We start from the raw sequence: 19,631 nt of genomic DNA, 5'->3' as shown, positions 1-19,631 counted from the left end.
TCACAATATCAAGATTTTGCTGAACTATTCTCAAAAACCATTAAGAAAGGGAGGCAGAGACTGGATTAACTGGAAAACACATTAGTTTATTGGTCTTATTAGCTTGTCATTAGCACTGTGCTGTGCAGGAACTTCCTGATGTCCTTCTTTCCGACTGTGGTGGTCTGCTGGAACAGGGCTGCTGGAAACAAACAGAGGAGCCGAGTGTGAGGACAGATCAACTGAGTGGGAGGATTAATGAAGAGTTTACTTCAAAAATAATGGGCAGGTTTAGGAGCACAGATGCACGCTGTGGTGCACATTCATGCAGACAGTGACGCCAAAAGCATCCACACAAACACCACATGGGGCTGGAAAACAGTTCGTATCAGTTACAGCTTTTATGAAACTGTTAATAATCTGAAACTGCCGATAAAATGTTAAAAGCCCAGTCAGATTTTTGGAGATTGATTCACACATGAAGGCGACTTCATGTAAGGAGTACTTATTAATGGAAAATAATTTAACTACATCCATAAGCCCCAACAAATAAGTTTAAATAAAGTGGAGCAGCAGCGCATTGTGTAAAAAAAAAAATTCTGAAAGAATGAAACCATTAGAAGGAAGAAAAACCAGCAGAGCATGCAGGACAGGAGGATGGTGATGTCTAACCTCCGAGAGTGTAGGTGTAACTTTTACTGTTCCGGTTCCAAGACTGTTCCCTTCTCAGACACGTAAATGCCGTCCAAGAACTTCCTGATATCCTTATTTTTGACAGTTGTGGCCTGCTGGATCAGAGCAGCTGCAACAGACAAGTTGGGGTGATAAGTAGAACATCACAACAGGATTACACAAGATTCAGGAAGGACTGTGTGACACACTGTTTGCTGTAGTTTTGGCTCCAAGTTCAAATTTCATCTCCAACATGTTTACTAAGAATCTGAATACAAGTCCAAAAAAGCCTGATATGCCCCTGAGGCAGCGGTCTCATACCGACCCTCCTTTTTATACATGCAGGTCGAGCTGTTTGGATTGTAGCATGTGAATCAAATAGTAGTTAAAAAGGTCTAAAAGCATCTCACACTCGCATCTCACACCTCCATCAGGGATTTACAGGAAAATCCACCTGCAGGAGCATTTTGACTTTAAACTCATTTTCAGAAATTATATACAGTCTTGAGTGGATTATGGTCAGGTGACAGTTTTTGGCCTTTGTTTGACATCAATATGATATTTATACTCACTACTGTATAACAAAGCTTTGCCTTCAAAAACTGAGCCAAAAAAACAACAACAAAAAAACCCGACTAATATGGACAAAAACTCTAAAAATACAGATTCTGGAGAACTATAGACCTAGCCAAAAAATTAAAAAAAAAATAAAATCTCAACTGAGGTGGAGCGATGGGGTTTTTGTTCATCAAAGTAGATGTGCAAACATGAGACCGTGCTCAGTCCTTAATGTAGAAGAGTGAAGGCGAAAAATCAACTCAAGGAGAAACTCAAACTTAAAATAGTCTAAGAACACTGGTGAGGCTGTTCTTCTCTGATTTGAGTTTATCCTCTTTCCATAATTTCATTTGAGAACTTGAACTTAATGTCTGTCAGATAATAAAACCCTCACTGCACCTCAGTAAGGAGAACAGTAGGACTTTAGGTGGGGGGAAACTTGATCAGAAGTCAAGTGTGATAAACTGATCGTTCAGAGGGATATTCATCTATTCTTATGGAAGGGAAGAAGGTGAGGGGCTCTACATAACAACTGGATTTAACTGGATTAGCAGCTGCACTGATGTCCAACTGCATGTAGGGTGTGCAGATGATGTGCAACAACTGTCCACAGAGTCCAGTTTTCCAACCATAAGGTCGGTGACAAACATCCTCTGATGTTTTATTCACTCTTATCTACACCAAGCATCAAGGTGACACTGAATCAGTTTCAGGACTGAAATAATGAAAAACTCCTCATCTGCTGGTGGAGCTTGACATAATCATATCATTTCATCCTATGGTGTAGAAAACCTAAAGAGGAAACAGCAGGCAGACGTACCAGAGTTGGACACCAGCTCAATGTCGTTACCCTCCAGGACCAGCTCATCCTTCTGTGCGGCTGAGACTGAACACAGCACACCTGAAAGAGAAAAAGGACAAAAGATTAGTCTTATTATACAAAATTAGAAATGTTTTTAAAAAAAAAAAAAAAAAAAAAAAAAAAAAAAAGAAACAACCTCCACTACATTTTCAGAAATATTTGTCTATGTTTTATTTTTTCTGTACTACTTGAACACTAAAGTGGCCTTCCAATGAGATGACAGTTCCACCAAATAATAAATATCCAGCTTCAGACATTACATCACTAAAATGAGGCGAGCGCTTTAAATCTGCTGAGAGAAAAGTCGATATGTTTAACTGACCATGTTTGAACTCTGATTGCAACTCCAGACTTCATCACAAATTAAAGAATCTGCTTCAATGACTCCACAAAGTCTGCACGTGCCTCACTCTTCCAATTCTAAATCCCTCCTCAGATACGCACTACACCAATTAATCTGTACAAAATAATTTCCTAATCCATAAATTTAACGAGCCCTGGTTTTCAAATCAGCCGTTAGCGGTTTTTGCCCAATCAGCAGCTCGTTCAGCTTCACAAGGGTGTGAATTTCATGATTTTAGTATAATGATGCCTCTTGGGTTTTGAACTGATGAAACAAAAGATCACAAAAACAAGTCTTTAATGATCTTTAAAGATAATTTGACATTTTGAAGACTAAAATGATAAATTCCCTGTGGTCCCTTCCATCTGGCTATTTTAACTTTTAATGTGTCACAAGTATTTGTGTCTAATCAACCACAAACCCAATATGAAGTTATACATAATTTCAAACTTCTCCTGACAAAGTCATTTACGCCTCAGAAACTTTGAATATTTCTGGACTTCACACGTGCCATTCTCATAAACATTTCCATGATGTGACGCAGACTCACCACCCCTCATTCGGACACGGCGAATGTACTTCTCTCCTAAGAAGTTCCTTATCTCGACCAGGGTGCCGCTCTCCTGGATGACCACGTTGATGGGGAAATGGGCGTACACGGAACGCATTTTGTACCGGAAACCCTGCAGTGGCACAAAAGCATGAGAGGCAAACAGAATTGCTTGAACAATAGGCAGGGTCAGCCAGAAGCGTGCACAGGGTTTATAACTGGACCGACTGAAACAAGCATATCTGAGCTCTCACCAAAGTGACTCCCTTGATCATGTTCTGGACGTGGCTGCAGATGGTGCGGACTGTGGCCAACTCCTTCCTGTTTCCCCACCATTTATCCACACGAAGCTGAGGGGAAAAAAAAAAAAAAAAAAAGCACAGCAGCTCAAATCACTTCCATGAAACAGGTGTTAAAGCAATCGGCCCACATGTGAGCGAAATACTGGCCTTGCAGACCGCCATTGGAAAATGCAACCACATTTACCTGTTGCAGTAGCTGTTTACCTGTTGCGATACACTAACTACACCCTGGCTAACAGCCTCAAATCTGACAGGAACACATGTCAGAACCCCAAAAACCAATGCAGTCGGACATTAAACAACCTTTAACCTGCTTACTCTGTCGTCCAAATGCATCAATGTGATGGGCAATTTAGATTGATCAATTAACCTAACCCCACTAATTGCATGTCTTTGGACGGTGGGAGGAAGCCGGAGTACCCGGAGAGAACCCACAGAAACACGGGGAGAACATGCAAACTCCACACAGAAAGAACCCAGCCAGATGGTGGAATTGAACTCAGGACCTTCTTGCTGTGCGCCAACAGTGCTGCTGTCAAATATATGCATGTTACATTAATAATGAAGTGTGCCATAGGCGTGAATGTGAGCATTAACAGCTGTCTGTCTCTCTGTGTTAGCTCTGCAATAGACTGAAAACCTGTTCATGCACCCTGCCTCTCGCCCTATCACAGCTGGGAGAGGCCCAACCTGGATTGGATCAATTGAAGAAAACAGTTGGATGGTTTCAAACGCTGATATCATCTCAGTCACAGCCAGTCAGATATTTCAATAGTTTCCCTCTAAAATTAAAGACTTTTTCTACAATTTGTTCTTAGCACTGTTGACACCAGCCTTGTATGCATTAAACCTTTTTTCAACTGTCATATAAACAGCCCTGTACAAACACTCATTCTGCAATCCACTTATGGCACTTTTAGGCAAAGCACACAACTGGCTTTTAGGATTACTCCCATTTTAAGACAATAAATTGACATTTTAAGCCCTTTATCTACAAACTTTGCACTGAGCGGAGTAGTTTGGAGACCCGACCAGTTCTTAAAGCACTTTTCTAAATGATGCAGTTGTTAATTTTACATATTCAACCAAAACAACTAATTACCCAGTGATCACTGGGTTATTAGAGCACTACTATTTAAATCTGAAAACTTATACACTCTAAAATCACACATCCTTAATGCTAAACATGTGTGATGCCCTCCTGCCATCACATCCTGGGGCTGCTAACTTCACTTTAAGTAACGTAGCATTATTCTGGCTCTTTCATACCTTCTTCTGTTTCTTGCCCAGCAGGCTGAGCTCCAGGTTGATGTGGTTGAACTCCCTGGTGAGCTTGCCACGGGGGCCTTTGACAGTCACAGTTCGGCCCTTCAGCCTCACCTCGACTGCCGCACAACAAGCACAAATATAAAAAAGAAAGGTTAGAAGCTACTCTACAGACAGGACATAAATACATCTGTGTGGAAAACTGATTTTCCCCTTACCATTGTCGGGGAGGTCGACAGTTTGGCTGCTGAGAATGGTCTTCATTCTGTAAAGAGACAAAATGCGTGTTTTCAACTCTGAAAAGTTTGACTGGCTCTGAGATTCAGGCTAAAGCGTGTATGCCTTTATATCTGTGATATTAACAGCTCCACGATGACTGTTTACTAAAGTTCGGACTGTGAGATACAGCCACACCACACTGGTGTCAGCAAGCTTTAGCTACAATGCTAACAGAAGTAAGCATTAGATAGCCGACCAGCTCCTTTCATGAGATACCGATACAGTAAAAACGTTAGAAGCTGTTAAATAACACCTGGAGCCGCACAAACGCCATGTTTAATATGAGCATTGTTAAATCCGCTGCGGGCCTCAGCGCGTACAGAGCGCCAGGCCTCAAGCATCAAACCTGCTTAAAACTAACATCATACATCCCGACAGAGCTAAAGTAGGCTACAAATACAGATTATGGTGAGAAGTGTAACATATTCTCAGTGTGATGGCTCAAAATTGAGCGAAATATAGGTTTAAGAGTCATAGATGCAGTTAGATGAAAGCAAGGCAACAATTTTTCGGTTATCCTCACCTCGCCGGTAGCAGAGGAAAGGAGGAAAGGACGACGTCACCACGCAATTGTACGTACCACCAGCAGGCATTACCAGACGATCGAGGAGCGCATATTTTGGATGTAAATATTTGGACAGAGGTGTCGCAAACCACCAAAAAGATTTCAAAAGTTAAGGAGCAGCGTTTTTTGTTGTTATTTTTTACTGCAAGCTTTTCAAACATTTTATTTAGCTTTGCTGCATTTGAGTTGCATCGTACAGTCTACATTCAGCACTCCCAGAGACGCATTCACTGTCACTTCGCTGCAAAGGAATTTCAACATTATAACTGATGGGCGATTTCGCTTACTTAAGTATTGTATAATATTGAGTATTGTCTCTCAATTTGAATCTGATTCAATTTGTTAAATAGTATTTAAACATGTTTTCATGTAAGTCCCTTTCAAATTATCATCATTAATGGCCATCTTTCAATCCATCAATCAATCAATCAATCAATCAATCAATCAGTCTTTATTGGCAGACTTCATGTCCATAAAAACAAGACAGAAACACAACCCTCCCCCCCCCCCCCCCAACACAAGGTATAGACCATTAAATATATATAAGTATATAAATAAGTATATAAAGCATTTGTAAAAATATAAAACCATAATATACATAAAACACAATTACTTAAAATAAATCAATAAATCAATATGTTGCCTTATTTTGTTTTAGAATTTTTTTAATGCTGCCATAATGTTATGTTCCAGCTCGTCTAGTCTTCATTTTAAAATATATCTATAAACCCATTAAGTTCGTAAAAAATCACCTACGTTGAAATTTTAGCTCTTTTTTTTTTTTTTTTTTTAGAATACTTTCCAATTCTGTCCGCTTCACGTGAAGCACCAGACCAAAGCAATCGTTCGCCGAGGTGCTATCCCAACGTTAACCGCCTGCTAGCCAAAGTCATGGCGCTACTCAAGCAAAGTTGTTGCGTAGCGGGTCGTTTCTCCACAAACCACCTGTGGCTGAGTCCCAGATGCATCCCACACGTGAGTAGTTAAATTCACAACTCAGTCTAACAAACTTTGGTTCGGATAGTCTTATTTACGGCCCCAACCGGTGAAAAAATCTGACTTCGGGCTTCCCAGCTGGGTCTGTCAGGAGGCCTCTGATAGATTGTATGTGTCTAAGCGAATATGTAGTTTAGTAGCCGGAGTCGTGACCACCTTGTTAGTGTGAATTGACGTGTATAGAAACACAGAGAAGCTCCTGAACTAATCGTCAGTGTTGCTCTGCAGGTTTATACCAGCTGCTTATCAACCAGAGCCTCCCCGGAGAGAAGTGACAGAAAGAAGGAGCTGCTCAGAGACGACGGGCCTGACCTGCAAGACTTTATTTCAGGGGAATTATCTGAAAAAAACAAGTGGGCTGAGTACAAAGGCACGCTGAAGAGACAGAAGGGAGAGAGGTGAGGCTTTAGGGCCCGGGGAGCTTGAGCTTAGGTTTGAGTCCATGTTAAGATGCTGGCATGTCTGAGTTTTAAACTCATGATCCCTGACAAAAATAAACAGACTGCATTTCACTTGTAGCAGCTGTTGGATTGTTCTACAGGTCACTATCATTTAGTATAGAAATCAGCATCTGCACGTTTATTTTGTTCTGTTAATGCACACAAACAGAAGCTGAGTCTCTGAGTCCAAAACTTCATTACAAACAATGCTATAAGCAATGCTGCTAAAGCTGTTTACATTAAACATTCAAATGGAAAAATGGATTTCAGAGGAAATATAAAAGTGTTTGTTGGATAATTAGCTGTTGGCCTGCTCAGCTCTACCATAAAAGTGCAGACACATGCTATAGAGAACAGTTCAACACCATAATGAGCATTAAAAGCGAAGTCGATACATGCACAAAGTGACGGGCGCTTGGTTAGCGCCCTGCAGCCAGTCACAAAAGATGCAAGTGAAGTTGAGATGGATTTAAGAAAACAACTGTTTAGTAGCAAAACGCATCCAAATGCATGCAGGATTTTTCATCATAGAGCTCAAAATACAGATGAGGACAAAGTTATTACATGTAGGGGCATCAGGCAGACCTGAGAGCCTGCCACTAATTCTCAATGAGCTCTTCCCCACACTGCAGGCTCTGACCTAGCAGGTTTCTTTATTATCAGTAAACATTTTTTAGCAGTATTTAGACACAGATACTTAGAGATGAGAGCACTGTTAGACACCGAGCTGTCTGCTGTTGTTCCTGTCAGGCTGCGGCTTCCTCCATGGTTGAAGACTGAGATCCCCATTGGAAAGAATTACAACAGGCTGAAGAACACACTGAGAGATCTCAACCTTCACACGGTAAGTTTTACGTCTGTAAGTTGTCAGGCAGCCCAGCTGCTTTTTGGCTGCTGTTAGAGAAATGTTTTAGGTGCAACTAATGTGATCTTTGAAGGTCTCCGCTGATTCGCCTTCACACTGCTGTAGTACTGACGCACTTATCAAAATATTGCAGTTTCTCAGCTCGCTGAACTCCCATGCTGTCTCACTGAACGGCACATGCTACGTTTTTGACTATTCAACCTTCAACAGAAAGGCTGAAAAATGTTTGATAAGATAAGAAAGAAATTTTGAAATTCCTGTGTAACAGCAGCCAAAACATTAAACAGCCCATGAAAACAGTTTAAATGCAGTAGGATAGCTCAAAAAATTCCAAAGCTTCCAGCACCCAGTTTGGATTTGGGAGGCAGAAACCCTTTCTACTTTTTAAGATTAGACTTAAAACATTCAAATCACTCACCTTTCCACTCTCTGTGTGTTTGTACACCTCTTTGCATTTAATTATTAGTTATTATTAATCCTACCCCTATCCAATCACAGTAAATGGCTGCCCCTTCATGAGCCTGGTTCTGCTGGAGGTTTCTTCCTGTTGAAGTGTTTTTTGTGTTGTTGTTGTTTTTTTTGTTTGTTTTTTTTTTTGCCTTCCCACTGTCACAAAGTCCTATCTCATAGGGGGTCATCTGGTTTTGGAGTTCTTTCTAATATTGTTGGGTCTTTACCATACAATATAAAGCATCTTGAGGTGACTGTTGTTGGGATTTATAAATAATCTGTCTGTTATCTCAGGTGTGTGAGGAGGCCAGGTGTCCGAACATCGGGGAATGCTGGGGAGGAGGAGAGTACGCCACAGCCACAGCCACCATCATGGTGAGTCTCTGCTGCTCTCTGAATTTACTTCCAGTTTTTGAAGAGGGCAAAGAAGCACTTTAATCTGTAGTTTGTGTTTAACTGTCTGACTAAACTAATGCTTGCAGTAAGTACAGAGGTCAGTCTCGTATTGACTGATTGGACATAGATGTGTAATATTCACCATCTGTTCTTTTATGAACTGGCGCTGCCGTATCAGTGTTTTGTATTTGTCTGGATTCTTTGTTCTATTTCAGCGAGATAATATGTTTGTGTGTGTAGCTGATGGGAGACACATGCACCCGTGGGTGCAGGTTTTGCTCAGTAAAGACAGCACGTCAGCCTCCGCCTCTTGACCCTGACGAGCCGTACAACACAGCCAAAGCCATCGCCGCCTGGGGACTGGATTACGTGGTCCTCACCTCGGTCGACAGAGACGGTACTAGTTTCTTACCTGACTGTATCTGCATGAGTCTCTTGCTGTTGTGCATCAGCAAGAATTACATGAGTGACGATCAACTGCATTGCAATAAAGGCACATTTGTAGAATTTAATAACATAAAGCTGTAAAGAAATCAGACTGTTCTGGTTTTAACTTTCAGTTTACAAATACAAAAATGTCCACAAATTAAAGATAAAATTCAAGGCATTTTCAAAATATTATATATCATATATATATATATATTATATTTTTCTTCTCTCTGTATTTTTGTGCAGATATTGCTGATGGTGGAGCGGAGCACTTTGCTAAGACGGTTACTAACCTGAAAGAAAGGTAAACACGACTCCGCCCCTTTTGGATTTATTACATTATCTGAATATCTTTGTAAAAGCAACTTTGATCCTGCCTGCTAGAAATCCTCAGATCCTGGTTGAATGCCTGACTCCTGATTTCCGTGGAGACCTGGCAGCGGTGGAAAAGATCGCCCTGTCAGGATTAGACGTGTACGCCCACAATGTGGAAACAGTGCGCGAGCTACAAAGGTACTGAGGGATTTTTAATAGACTGTAAGTCCTCAGAGTCAAAATCTGAGCATCTAATTTCTAGTTCTGCCATTAGAAAGCTTAAATTCATGGTCATAAACACACATTATAAAGCAGGCTCGTGTGAAGTATTGTTAAAGTTAATAAAAAACATGCAAGGTCGTTACACTGCAGTAACACATATTGACCAGCAGGTGGTGCAGCAGAGACATTTCTCAGATGCACAGTGATGTTTGTCGTGTATTTACAGGCATGTACGTGATCCCAGAGCAAACTTTGATCAGTCTCTGAGTGTCCTGAAGCACGCTAAGAAGGTCAAACCGACGGTGCTCACCAAGACCTCCATCATGCTGGGGCTCGGAGAGACTGACCAACAGATCATCAGCACTATGACGGGTGTGTAGTCCGCTGTCTCACGCACACACACATTATAAAAAAATCAGATAAACGCTACAGTTTTCTGACAGGATGTCATTACAGAGTTGCGAGAGGCAGAAGTGGACTGTCTAACACTCGGGCAGTACATGCAGCCGACCAAACGCCACCTAAAGGTAAACACTCCTACTGCTGTGCTGCTGGCTACAGACACATTCACTCTGACTCTGTGTGTGTGTGTTTGGGATTTAGGTGGAAGAATATGTCACTCCAGAGAGGTTTGCCCACTGGGAGAAAGTTGGCAGTGATATGGGCTTCACCTACACAGCCAGCGGACCACTGGTGCGATCCTCCTACAAAGCAGGTGAGAAGTGATGTTAATAAATGTTTATTAGTATTTTTTGGATATATTAATATTCAACATGTGCAGCCAGTGTGCAAAGAATATTCAATCTCTATATGAAATCATTTTAGTTACATATTTTCAACTTTGCACCTCTGGAAACATATTATAGACTTTGTCAGATAAACATTGCATTTTTTTTTTTTAAAGAGACGATCAGGTGGGGGAAAGAGTGCCTAATGAAGTGCACAAATCATCCTCATGACTGTCCAAAGCCAACTAAGCCAAAAACATTCAAATAAAAGTGGAGATATTAGGTCAGAGATAAAAAATAAAAACAAAACACTGTGATCAGGGATATCAACTATAAGCATAATTATATGATTACAAAAACAAAAGAGAGACAGTTAATTTGTTTCTGTTAAGAAGAGAAATCATATGTTATTAAACGTCGAGACTAAAGGAAAATCGAAGAATCTGACAAAGGTCACATAAGAGCCTAAAAACCATTTGTGTGGACTGGCTTTGCATTTTCAGACAAATTCAGCAGTAAAACTTGGGCCAAATCACTCAATAAAAATTAGATCAATTCAAGTGGTGGAAATGAGCTTCCTCTGAAGGGCAGGTGGGCTCCCCCTCAGAGACAGGAATGTAGAGCTCAGTCATTTGGAAGGGAATCGGTGTGGAGCTGCTACTCCTCCTCCTCCTAAATGAGGTATTTTAGGTATGTCCTATTTAGAGGAGGACCTGGGGCAGACCCCACAGTAGCCTGAAGAGGTTATCTCTCTCAGGTGTATTGGGAATGCTTCAGGGTCCCCCATGGAAGAACTGGGATAAGTGGGCAGGGAAAGTAGGTTTGGGGATCTCCGCTTAGACTGCTGCTCCTGTGAACGGGACAAGAAGCAGTGGATGGATGAATTCAGTGCATTTCTTCTTCTTTACAGGCGAATTCTTCTTAAAGAATCTACTGAAGAAGAGGGAAGCAGAAGCAGCAGAATGAGGAGCCTGCTGTGTGCGTTCAACTGTACGCAGTGACTAAATACGCTTCGTCCGTCTGTAACGTAATGCACCGATTTAAAGTAAAGCACAGGAAACATGTTTAATATTAGTACAATGTTTGTGAGAGGCATTAAATAAAGCTACAGAAGTGACAATAACAGACTTGTAAGTACAGGGACCAGACTCTAACTGCTGCTCTGTGTTCCCTGAGAAAAAGCCAGAGGGCTGTATTTTAAAGAGACTATCAAAGAACAAACAGCAGACACATTGGATAACCCGAGTGTCCACCAACTCGCCCAGCTGTCAGAAGCAGAGGCTGTAATTTGCTTCCGCTCCTTGGGAATTCCTAAATCCCATCCCTCGTCTCAGTGAACTTTGGGTTTAAAAAAAAAAGCTACTGACGTTTAACAGTGGGCTCTGTTCAGAATCACCTTGTTGTGGAAGTTTTCGATTAAATAAAGCCTGCAGACGAGCGGTGAGCGGTAGCTAACATTCTTTAATCAAAACACAAAGAAACAGACAACCAAGTTGGTGGAGAGCCTGCACGACTGCGGGGAAGATGGTCAGCAGAGTCTCCCTGAGCCTAACATGGCTCTCAGTTAAATACCTTCTTCAGGAACAAAAGGCAGTACACAGCTGTTTCACACTCCCTTGCTACCTCCCAGAGTCCTCAAAGAGACAAAAGACTCTTCCTGTGGAGTTGTCTGCTTCCCCCAACTTCCTTACTAGACCCCCACCATTTGTCTTACTGTACGAGTGTGAGACATGTTAAAATCCAGTGGCACCAAGGCATCATACAATAAAATAATGTGATTAATACATAAGTAAAAGAAATTCCTATACAGTCTTCATGTCTGCTTCTTTAGAACTGATTTAATGAAGCGGGATCCTTTTTTTTGTTTTTGATCAGTCTCGTGATACAAAAACAAGAAGCACCATCCATCCTGTACAGTGTGTAAGAAAGGTACAAAGCAAGGGCAATTAGCCTCCCAGCAGGTAAACGAGTGGCAAAACATTTTATTTGATACCCGTGTATTTGCTGAACAGCCAATTTGGAAGAAAGTGCACTTTTTCTGGAGTAAAACAGTTTAAATGTCACAGCTGGACAAGAAAGATGTTTGTGTTGCACACCGATCAGTTCAAACGTACATTGATATTTATAGAAATAAGTCTTAAAGGTCACATTTTTGCGCTGTGTCATTTCTTAATTATTTTTTTTATTACTTTTGAAACAGACAAAATAACAGAAATTAATTTACTTGCATTGGCCCTTTTGAGTAAACAGCCACAGATATTGAGGACAGACTAACATACAGTAGATTTATAAAAAAAATACTATAAGTATAAAATTTGTGATTTAGAACAATAGTTGATTGTACAGTAAATATAACACTCAGGCTGATAGTGTTCATCAGAAATCAGTCCAACAGGTGTACCTGACATGTGAAATGTATAAAACTAACCACATATGGAATGCTTTACTCAAAAACAAAAAATAATCATTCACAAATTTTGGATTCAAGGATCAGCAGCTCTCATCCCATCTCCCCCACACACACTGTTCATCGGGCATGATACAGCATCTGAGGGAGAAGGATCTGGATTGTTTCACCAGCTACAGGGGGAAAAGGCTAGGAGGAAACTGCTGCATGTTGAGTGATGAAGAAATGAGTTTCAGACTTTTGCTTTGCTGGTGGGAACGTCGCTGGCAGTGATTCGAGGACCAGCAGCTGCTGGAGTGTAGGGGATTCGTGCCGGTGTCACCTTTTTACCGATGGTCTCGATCTGCAGACAGGAAAACAAACACAAAAAGAAACTTAAATACTTTCTTTGTTCACACAGATTTGGATTTTTACATGATGAAGGGGTTGGAACTTTTTTTTTTTGTAAATCTTACCTGGAAGCCGAGGCTCTGGAGATGAGGGTGAAGGTGGTCCAGCACTCTGCGGCCATCAAACATGAAAGCCGGCTTCAGCATGTTCTTGTAAATCTTATCGTAGTCCAGTTCCTGTGGTGGGATTAAGCAGATATGACTATTAAAATGTTTTCTCACATATTCCTCAAATACGAAGCATTTAAAAAAATAAAAAGTAGTAGTAAAATGTAACTGGGACCTTAAACATGTCCCACTCTGTGCAGATGACCAATGCATGAGCGCTCTGGCAAGCCTCATAAGGGTCTGATGTCACAGTCACCAACTCAGACACTAAAAATGAAGAACAGTTAAAACAAATTAGTGTTAGTGAGTGCTGCTTTAGTTTCTGATAAAGCAACTGAAAGTTACTGAGATCTCAGTGGCATCTAAGAGAAGCAATATCTAATGTGGTTCTCTCTGCTATAGCTGCCACGCCCGCCTGCTCTTCACACCTGCTGTTTGTGAGGGACAGCCAATCAGAAGAGAGGAAAGAAACACTTTCTGCACCAAGGCCCTTTAAAAGCCAAACAATGATCATTATGACATGTGAATTGTACCAAAGTTCAAGAATGAAAATATGGAGCAGGAATGGAGCAAAAACAGGCGATGTTTAAGAAGTTTAGTCGCTTCTGACACGGTGTGTCCCCATCCTATCTTAGGTTCTCTTAAAAATATCCTTTACACCCACCCAAAGATAACATTGGTGGGTGTAGAGGACATGATATACTTTGTTGGCTTAAATTCTCCCCAACAGACGATTTGAACTATTACAGCACAGTCAGAGTTACAGTTTTATAAATCTTATTAAATACATCCTGGAATTCTGGTTTATTTTCAAGTCCTATCAGATTTTATTATCAGTAAAGGAGTAGTCATTTAATAGTTTTAATCTTAAAGCGTTTGATTACAACATCATTACCTCTGTAAAGTGTCAAGCTCGAGCCTGTAACCAGTTTGCTTAGCAATGCCCTGTACAAAGGTAACACCACCCACAGAGCAGCATCTCTATAGCTCACTTATCACCACATTACAGTCATGTTTATTTAAGCTGTCTGCAGCCAGGTACTGAAGTGAGCTGAAGGTGTCTTTACACTAAACCGCCTGGTTCACTCATACAGACATGAAGTAAATCAGGGTGTTGACAAAAATAAACTACACAATGAGTTTTTCAGTACTGCACTGGAAACTGCAACCTTAGTAAACACAAATGTATTGAAGCGCACGCACACCTCTCTCTGGGTTGTCCTCGGAGATGCTGGGCTGGGAGAGGTCGTGAATGATTTGCTCTTTAAGGACTTTGGGGTCATAGATGAACAGCTTGGCGCCCTCATCCATCAGGTACTTAGAAATGTAGATACTGGACGACTCCCTGGAGTTACACAACACACGTGCACACACGAACACCTTGATGTCAGCTCCGATCGAGGTTACAGTTCACAGATGCACATAAAAGCAATCAGCAGTGACTCTGCAGGTTTTGTATGTACAAAGAGCAAACTCAGGGTTTGAAATGGGCTCTTCATGTATCCTTTCATACACTGAGGTTTATGATTAACAAAAGTTTAACAAAGCCATTTCAAGTGAATCAAAACGGGAAAAAAATGGCCAAAATAAAAGGAGGAGACCCACCTCGTGTCACCCGTGTCCTTTTTGAAGGAGAAGCCCAGCAGGGCAATCTTTTTGCCGGTAACAGTGTTGAAGAGACAGTCGATGATCCTGCAGGCAAACCGTCGTCTTTGGTACTCATTCATGTCGATCACCTTACAAAATATAAATAAATAAGCGCTACTGTCACTACTCAGTACCAGATGTACAAGTTGTTTAATTGGAGATAAACCGTTATCTGTTCTGCATTGATTTTGCCACAAAATGGAGCAGCCCATCCACCCTTCTCCAACGGGTGGATGGGCTCTCCCTTAGCCTAAGGCGAAGTGTTCAGTCATTCGGGAGGGGCTCTGACTTCAGCCACTACTCCTCCACATCTAAAGGAGCGTCGCTCTCACCTGCTGCCAATAGGAAGCCACCTCAGGCAGGTTGAGGGCCTCGCACAGATACACCAGATTCAGCACATCCTTCTGGAAACAGCTTCCACCAAAACCTGTATGAGGCATCAGAAACAGCAAAGAGATGAACGGGAAACATTCGTACGTGTTCAGCGGATGTGAAAACAAACAAACTGTCTCTCACCTACGCTGGCTTTAAGGAACTTGTTCCCTATTCTCTGGTCCATGCCGATCGCCTTGGCCACTTCTTCCACGTCGGCTCCAGTAGCCTCGCACAGAGCACTGATACTGTTGATGCTGCTGATTCGCTGTGCCAGGAATGCATTAGCTGCCTGCACACAGACACACAGGAATACTCGTTTAGCTCTGTGATAATCACTTACACACTTTTCATACACCAGGCCACTCAGTGATGACAGAAGGAGACTCACAAATCCAATTAAAAAAGTTTATTTTTTATCAAATGAACAAAGACCTGAAATTGAGCCGTGGTGTGTGTAATCAATATGATCCGTAGTGCAAGTGAATGCATGAGTCAAGAGATGGTGTATTCAAGGACATTTAGTCCAACAAGCAAACCAAGAAGCCACAGAAATCAAATGTGACTCAGGGCAGGAGAGACGCCCAGCAACTAACTCTAAGAGCTTTTATAGAGCACTGGCACTGGGCGAAGATGTTACTGAATGGAAACATTCAGCCAGAGCGCTTCTCAATTTCCTGCATAAAAGGACCGCTTCACAGACAGACTGAAAGGTAGGGTGGAGTGGATCGTCTCACACACATGAAATAAATAAGTAAATACAACGTATTCTCTAGATGAGTAACAACTAGCTGATTAAAATTGATCATAGAAATTAATTGACAGCACAAAATAAAAGTTGATGTCTTAATAATTTACACAGTTTATTTTCTACAAGCAGAGTTTTATCTATTTGACCCTTTTTTACATGTTTCATATACCCTTCAATATACGGATTAAATAAAGAGCAGCTATTTGGAAACAGATTAATAAACACAAATCTAATCTATGTAGTTCTGGTAATTTATTTTTTATTGACTGTTAAATATCAAAAATATTAATCATGAGAGACTGACTGATATTTTCCAAGAAAACTGGCCTTTTTTTGCAAACGATTAATAAATTGCTACAACAACCAACAGATTTACTGAAACTGTTCTCTGTGGTCGACCTCACCCAGAGGTTCACTCACCAGCTTGGAGAGCTCAGATGACCACGTGTTCGTGGTGATGATGCGCTCCTTGGGGACCCAGTGCTCATATACAGCACACAACGCTCTGATCGCCTTTTGACCTTCAGCAGTCTCATCTCCACCAATCAGGACGCGGTCTGGCTCCTTCAGATCCCGCACCGCCGTTCCTTCTGCGAGGAACTCTGGGTTGGACAGCACCTGAAGCGGCAGCACAACTTTAGAAACAAGCAGCGCAGCAAAGGTCGGAGAGCTTTGTTCATGTGACGGTACGCACTTGCAGGTTGAGGCTGGGTTTGGTGTTGGCGTCAAATATCCGTCTAATGCTCTCGGCGGCGCGCACTGGCACCGTGCTCTTCTCCGTGACAATCTTGTAACCGTCGGACATCTCGACAATGCGCCGGGCGCACGCCTCGATGAACTTCAGGTCAGCCGCGCGACCTTTCCCCATCCCGTAAGTCTTTGTTGGGGTGTTCACCTGGAGAAGGAGTGCAAGGAGAGATGCAGTTTAATTATGTCAGTGGGCCAAACAAGCAAAAACGGTGTGTGGTGGAGAACCCTAATGAAATTTTGGTCGATCATTATTGGCCTGTGTTGAACTATATATTTGGAACAAGATAGAAACTTAATGCAGAAAGGAGAAAATTGGAAACTGTGTCATTACAGAGCCGTTACACATCACAGCTGAGCAGAACGTGTTCTGCATAGCATGTTACATACGTTGCTGAAAAGTTAAATAATAAGGCCACAATCTCCTCTTTTAAATACAACTGAAGACTGACAGACATCTTTCACTTATATTCAACCACCGAATATCCAGGATCAGTCGGGCTCTAGGGCTGTGTGTGTCTGTGTGTGTGTGGAGCCAAATGATGGACTCACAGAGATAAAGACGAGGTCTGCGTCCCTGATAGCCGAGTCTATGTCTGTGGAAAAAAACAAATTTCTTCCTCTGCATGATTCAACCACCTCCTTCAGTCCAGGCTGAAATGGGAGGAAGTGAGAGGTCGTGTTAGTAAGACAGCAGGAGAAATAAACATGAAGAGTGCAACACCAGCTCACAGTGACCACTGACTACTCTTAAACTACTCACGATGATGCAATACACTGTGGTCAGAGTTGACGTAGAAAAGTTGCAACACAGTCTGGAAGTAATTTAGGTTTCATTTTGTCCATGAGGTGGAGCAATGTTTAACAAAAACATTTGCCTGGAACTGTTGCCTGGCTACACCTACTCCTTTAACACTTTAATGAATCTGAACACTTTACTGCTTTTCTGAGATGCTGAATATTAATCTCAAGCTGCGCATATCAGGATAATAGCCTATGACCTACTCCTGCTGGTTAAAGTTTAACCAGATCTCTAATAATTAATCCTGTCCTACTATCCTCAGCGCCACGTTTGTTGTTTTTTTTTTAATAATGGCACGCTACCTCATAAATGGGCAGAGTGTCAGAATTCCAGGCCTTGATTCGGGACTCATTGACGTCCACAACAGTCACTGTGATTTCCGGGCACATCTGGGCGATGACGCTGCATGTTGGGCCTCCTACGTAACCCGCACCAATGCAACAGATCCTCTTTATTTGAAACATCTGGGGAGGACACAACACAGAGGTATAAAGTTATCAAGTAAACGCACTTCCCTGCAAATAAAGAGATAAAGTACCCATCAAGCAAGCCTTATTTGTACACATTTCAGGGCCTGCCAACAGCTTATCAGTGGGTTTGCCAGATAAGAAAATAAGAAGGGGTCCCAAGGAGTCCAAATCACTTAAAAAACAATTTATAAGGATTTGAAGAGTAATTAGTAATCGATTATCTCACTCATAATTTCAGCTTCATAACAATACAATCTTTGTCAACAAAATATTTTTAAAAATGAATTTGCTATCATGAAAGTCAGTATGTATATGAAAAAAACATGAAAAAAAACTGTGGCTCAAATAGTCGAAGACAAACCATTTTAACAGCATCTCAAACATATTTCTAACAGTTTAAACGTTATAGATCCAGTTTCTCTGCAGATGATGACTGGAATATTAGTGCATAAGAAGCAAGTAAAACGCTACCATCCAACTATCAAAATAACAGAAAATTACAGTAATGACTAGTTCCGTCACAGGAAAATAATTGCTTTGCTGATGCCTCAACTTTACAAGTCAGGTAAGCTGATTCCCTGTTACACTCAGAGGGGAGTGGCTCCTCCCAAATAATTAGATTTTCTGTCTAAAAATCCTCCTGCGGGAGTACTTCACCTCCTCGGTGGTGCCGCGGTAATAGTTGCCAGGTGCACCGTTGTAGCCTGGTGGAATATAAAGAGCCTTTTATTGCAGCTCAGCCACGTCAAGCAGAGATGAAAAATGATCCCTTTATCGGTGATGCCTTTCACTTAGTTCGCGTTAGCTGCCCCGCGTTAATGTGGCACATCGACAGGAGAACAATGAAGCTACTTTAAGTTCTGTTCCTTCAAACGGGGAGAACTAAACACGAAAATGAATGAGTGAATGAGTGTTTGTTGTCAGCGGGTTAGCTAACGGTTCGTTACCTCTGCCAGCTCGACACTCTCTGAACTTCAGTAATGCGCAGACTGTGTTAGCTCTTCCGCTAAATGTATCCTGTCCCGGCGTCAAACCCACAGCCACGGTTCCGTTACACACGACAAATGAAAGCAAACCAGTGCTCGGCGTATAAAAATCACACCAATGAAATCTCTGCTACAACTTTCCTCACCTGGACCTCAACCTAAAGTGAAGCGCTTCTTCGGAGAAACCACTATTTATTTACTGGTCAGACTTCCGGCGTCATACCTTCAAAGTAAAAGCATTTTACACCGTTATATAGAGAGTTGTGGTTAGAAGTTTACAGTCATCATGGACATGAATGTCATGGTAGTTGTTCTTTTTCCGAGATGAAATAATTATATAGTATCCATCTTTCATGACTTAAGACAGCAATTATTCGACTGACCAATTCTCAGAACAATGCAAAGCTCCATGGAACTCAGTGAAGATCTAAAAAGGCGAATCATAGCTTCATAGTCAGGACGGTCTCTTAGAGCCACTTCTAAACAACTGCAGATTCCAGGGTGATTAATTCAAACAATTGTACAAATTATTCAAATGTGTCACCACTTTGCCAAGGTTAGGACGAAAACCCAAACTGTCACCCTCTATATGAGATGAAATTGGTTAGGATGTTCAGCAACAACCCAGAGACCACTAAGAATCAAGCCTGTCGTGAAGAAGAACTGCTGGAATATCAAAGCCCTAACCTCAACCGTGTTGAAAACTACAGTTAAAAGCCAACTTCATGCCAGGAA

The 19,631-nt window shown here is 41.6% G+C and overlaps 3 protein-coding genes across 3 annotated transcripts; 1 reads left to right on the top strand and 2 right to left on the bottom strand.

Moving 5' to 3' along the window:
- Nucleotides 1–65: 65 nt before the first annotated feature.
- rpl9 (ribosomal protein L9) lies at nucleotides 66–5,387 on the bottom strand. The gene is made up of 8 exons (XM_006787253.3): nucleotides 5,335–5,387; nucleotides 4,751–4,797; nucleotides 4,536–4,651; nucleotides 3,219–3,314; nucleotides 2,965–3,097; nucleotides 2,030–2,110; nucleotides 652–781; nucleotides 66–181 (listed from the first exon to the last, which is right to left on the bottom strand). The coding sequence occupies exons 2-7, from the start codon at nucleotides 4,794–4,796 to the stop codon at nucleotides 675–677; spliced, it is 579 nt and encodes a 192-aa protein (XP_006787316.1). The 5' UTR covers nucleotide 4,797; nucleotides 5,335–5,387; the 3' UTR covers nucleotides 66–181; nucleotides 652–674.
- Nucleotides 5,388–6,206: 819 nt separating this feature from the next.
- Nucleotides 6,207–11,342, top strand: lias (lipoic acid synthetase). The gene is made up of 11 exons (XM_006787252.3): nucleotides 6,207–6,351; nucleotides 6,601–6,770; nucleotides 7,563–7,656; nucleotides 8,422–8,502; nucleotides 8,764–8,920; nucleotides 9,199–9,256; nucleotides 9,337–9,465; nucleotides 9,716–9,861; nucleotides 9,946–10,016; nucleotides 10,093–10,204; nucleotides 11,128–11,342. The coding sequence occupies exons 1-11, from the start codon at nucleotides 6,268–6,270 to the stop codon at nucleotides 11,181–11,183; spliced, it is 1,158 nt and encodes a 385-aa protein (XP_006787315.1). The 5' UTR covers nucleotides 6,207–6,267; the 3' UTR covers nucleotides 11,184–11,342.
- A 461-nt stretch (nucleotides 11,343–11,803) lies between these two features.
- On the bottom strand, nucleotides 11,804–19,091 carry ugdh (UDP-glucose 6-dehydrogenase). Its single transcript, XM_006787249.3, has 12 exons — nucleotides 18,858–19,091; nucleotides 17,743–17,904; nucleotides 17,191–17,292; nucleotides 16,586–16,786; nucleotides 16,312–16,509; nucleotides 15,285–15,432; nucleotides 15,101–15,195; nucleotides 14,727–14,857; nucleotides 14,327–14,466; nucleotides 13,297–13,388; nucleotides 13,080–13,190; nucleotides 11,804–12,967 (listed from the first exon to the last, which is right to left on the bottom strand). The coding sequence occupies exons 2-12, from the start codon at nucleotides 17,902–17,904 to the stop codon at nucleotides 12,857–12,859; spliced, it is 1,491 nt and encodes a 496-aa protein (XP_006787312.1). The 5' UTR covers nucleotides 18,858–19,091; the 3' UTR covers nucleotides 11,804–12,856.
- Between the last annotated feature and the right edge of the window lie 540 nt (nucleotides 19,092–19,631).

The sequence above is a fragment of the Neolamprologus brichardi genome, chromosome 6 (genome assembly GCF_056152115.1).
Source record: "Neolamprologus brichardi isolate AB-2024 chromosome 6, ASM5615211v1, whole genome shotgun sequence".
In the NCBI taxonomy this organism is placed as follows: domain Eukaryota; kingdom Metazoa; phylum Chordata; class Actinopteri; order Cichliformes; family Cichlidae; genus Neolamprologus; species Neolamprologus brichardi.
The sequence above is the reverse complement of the archived record's forward strand: the minus strand, read 5'-3'. Positions and strand labels throughout refer to the sequence as shown.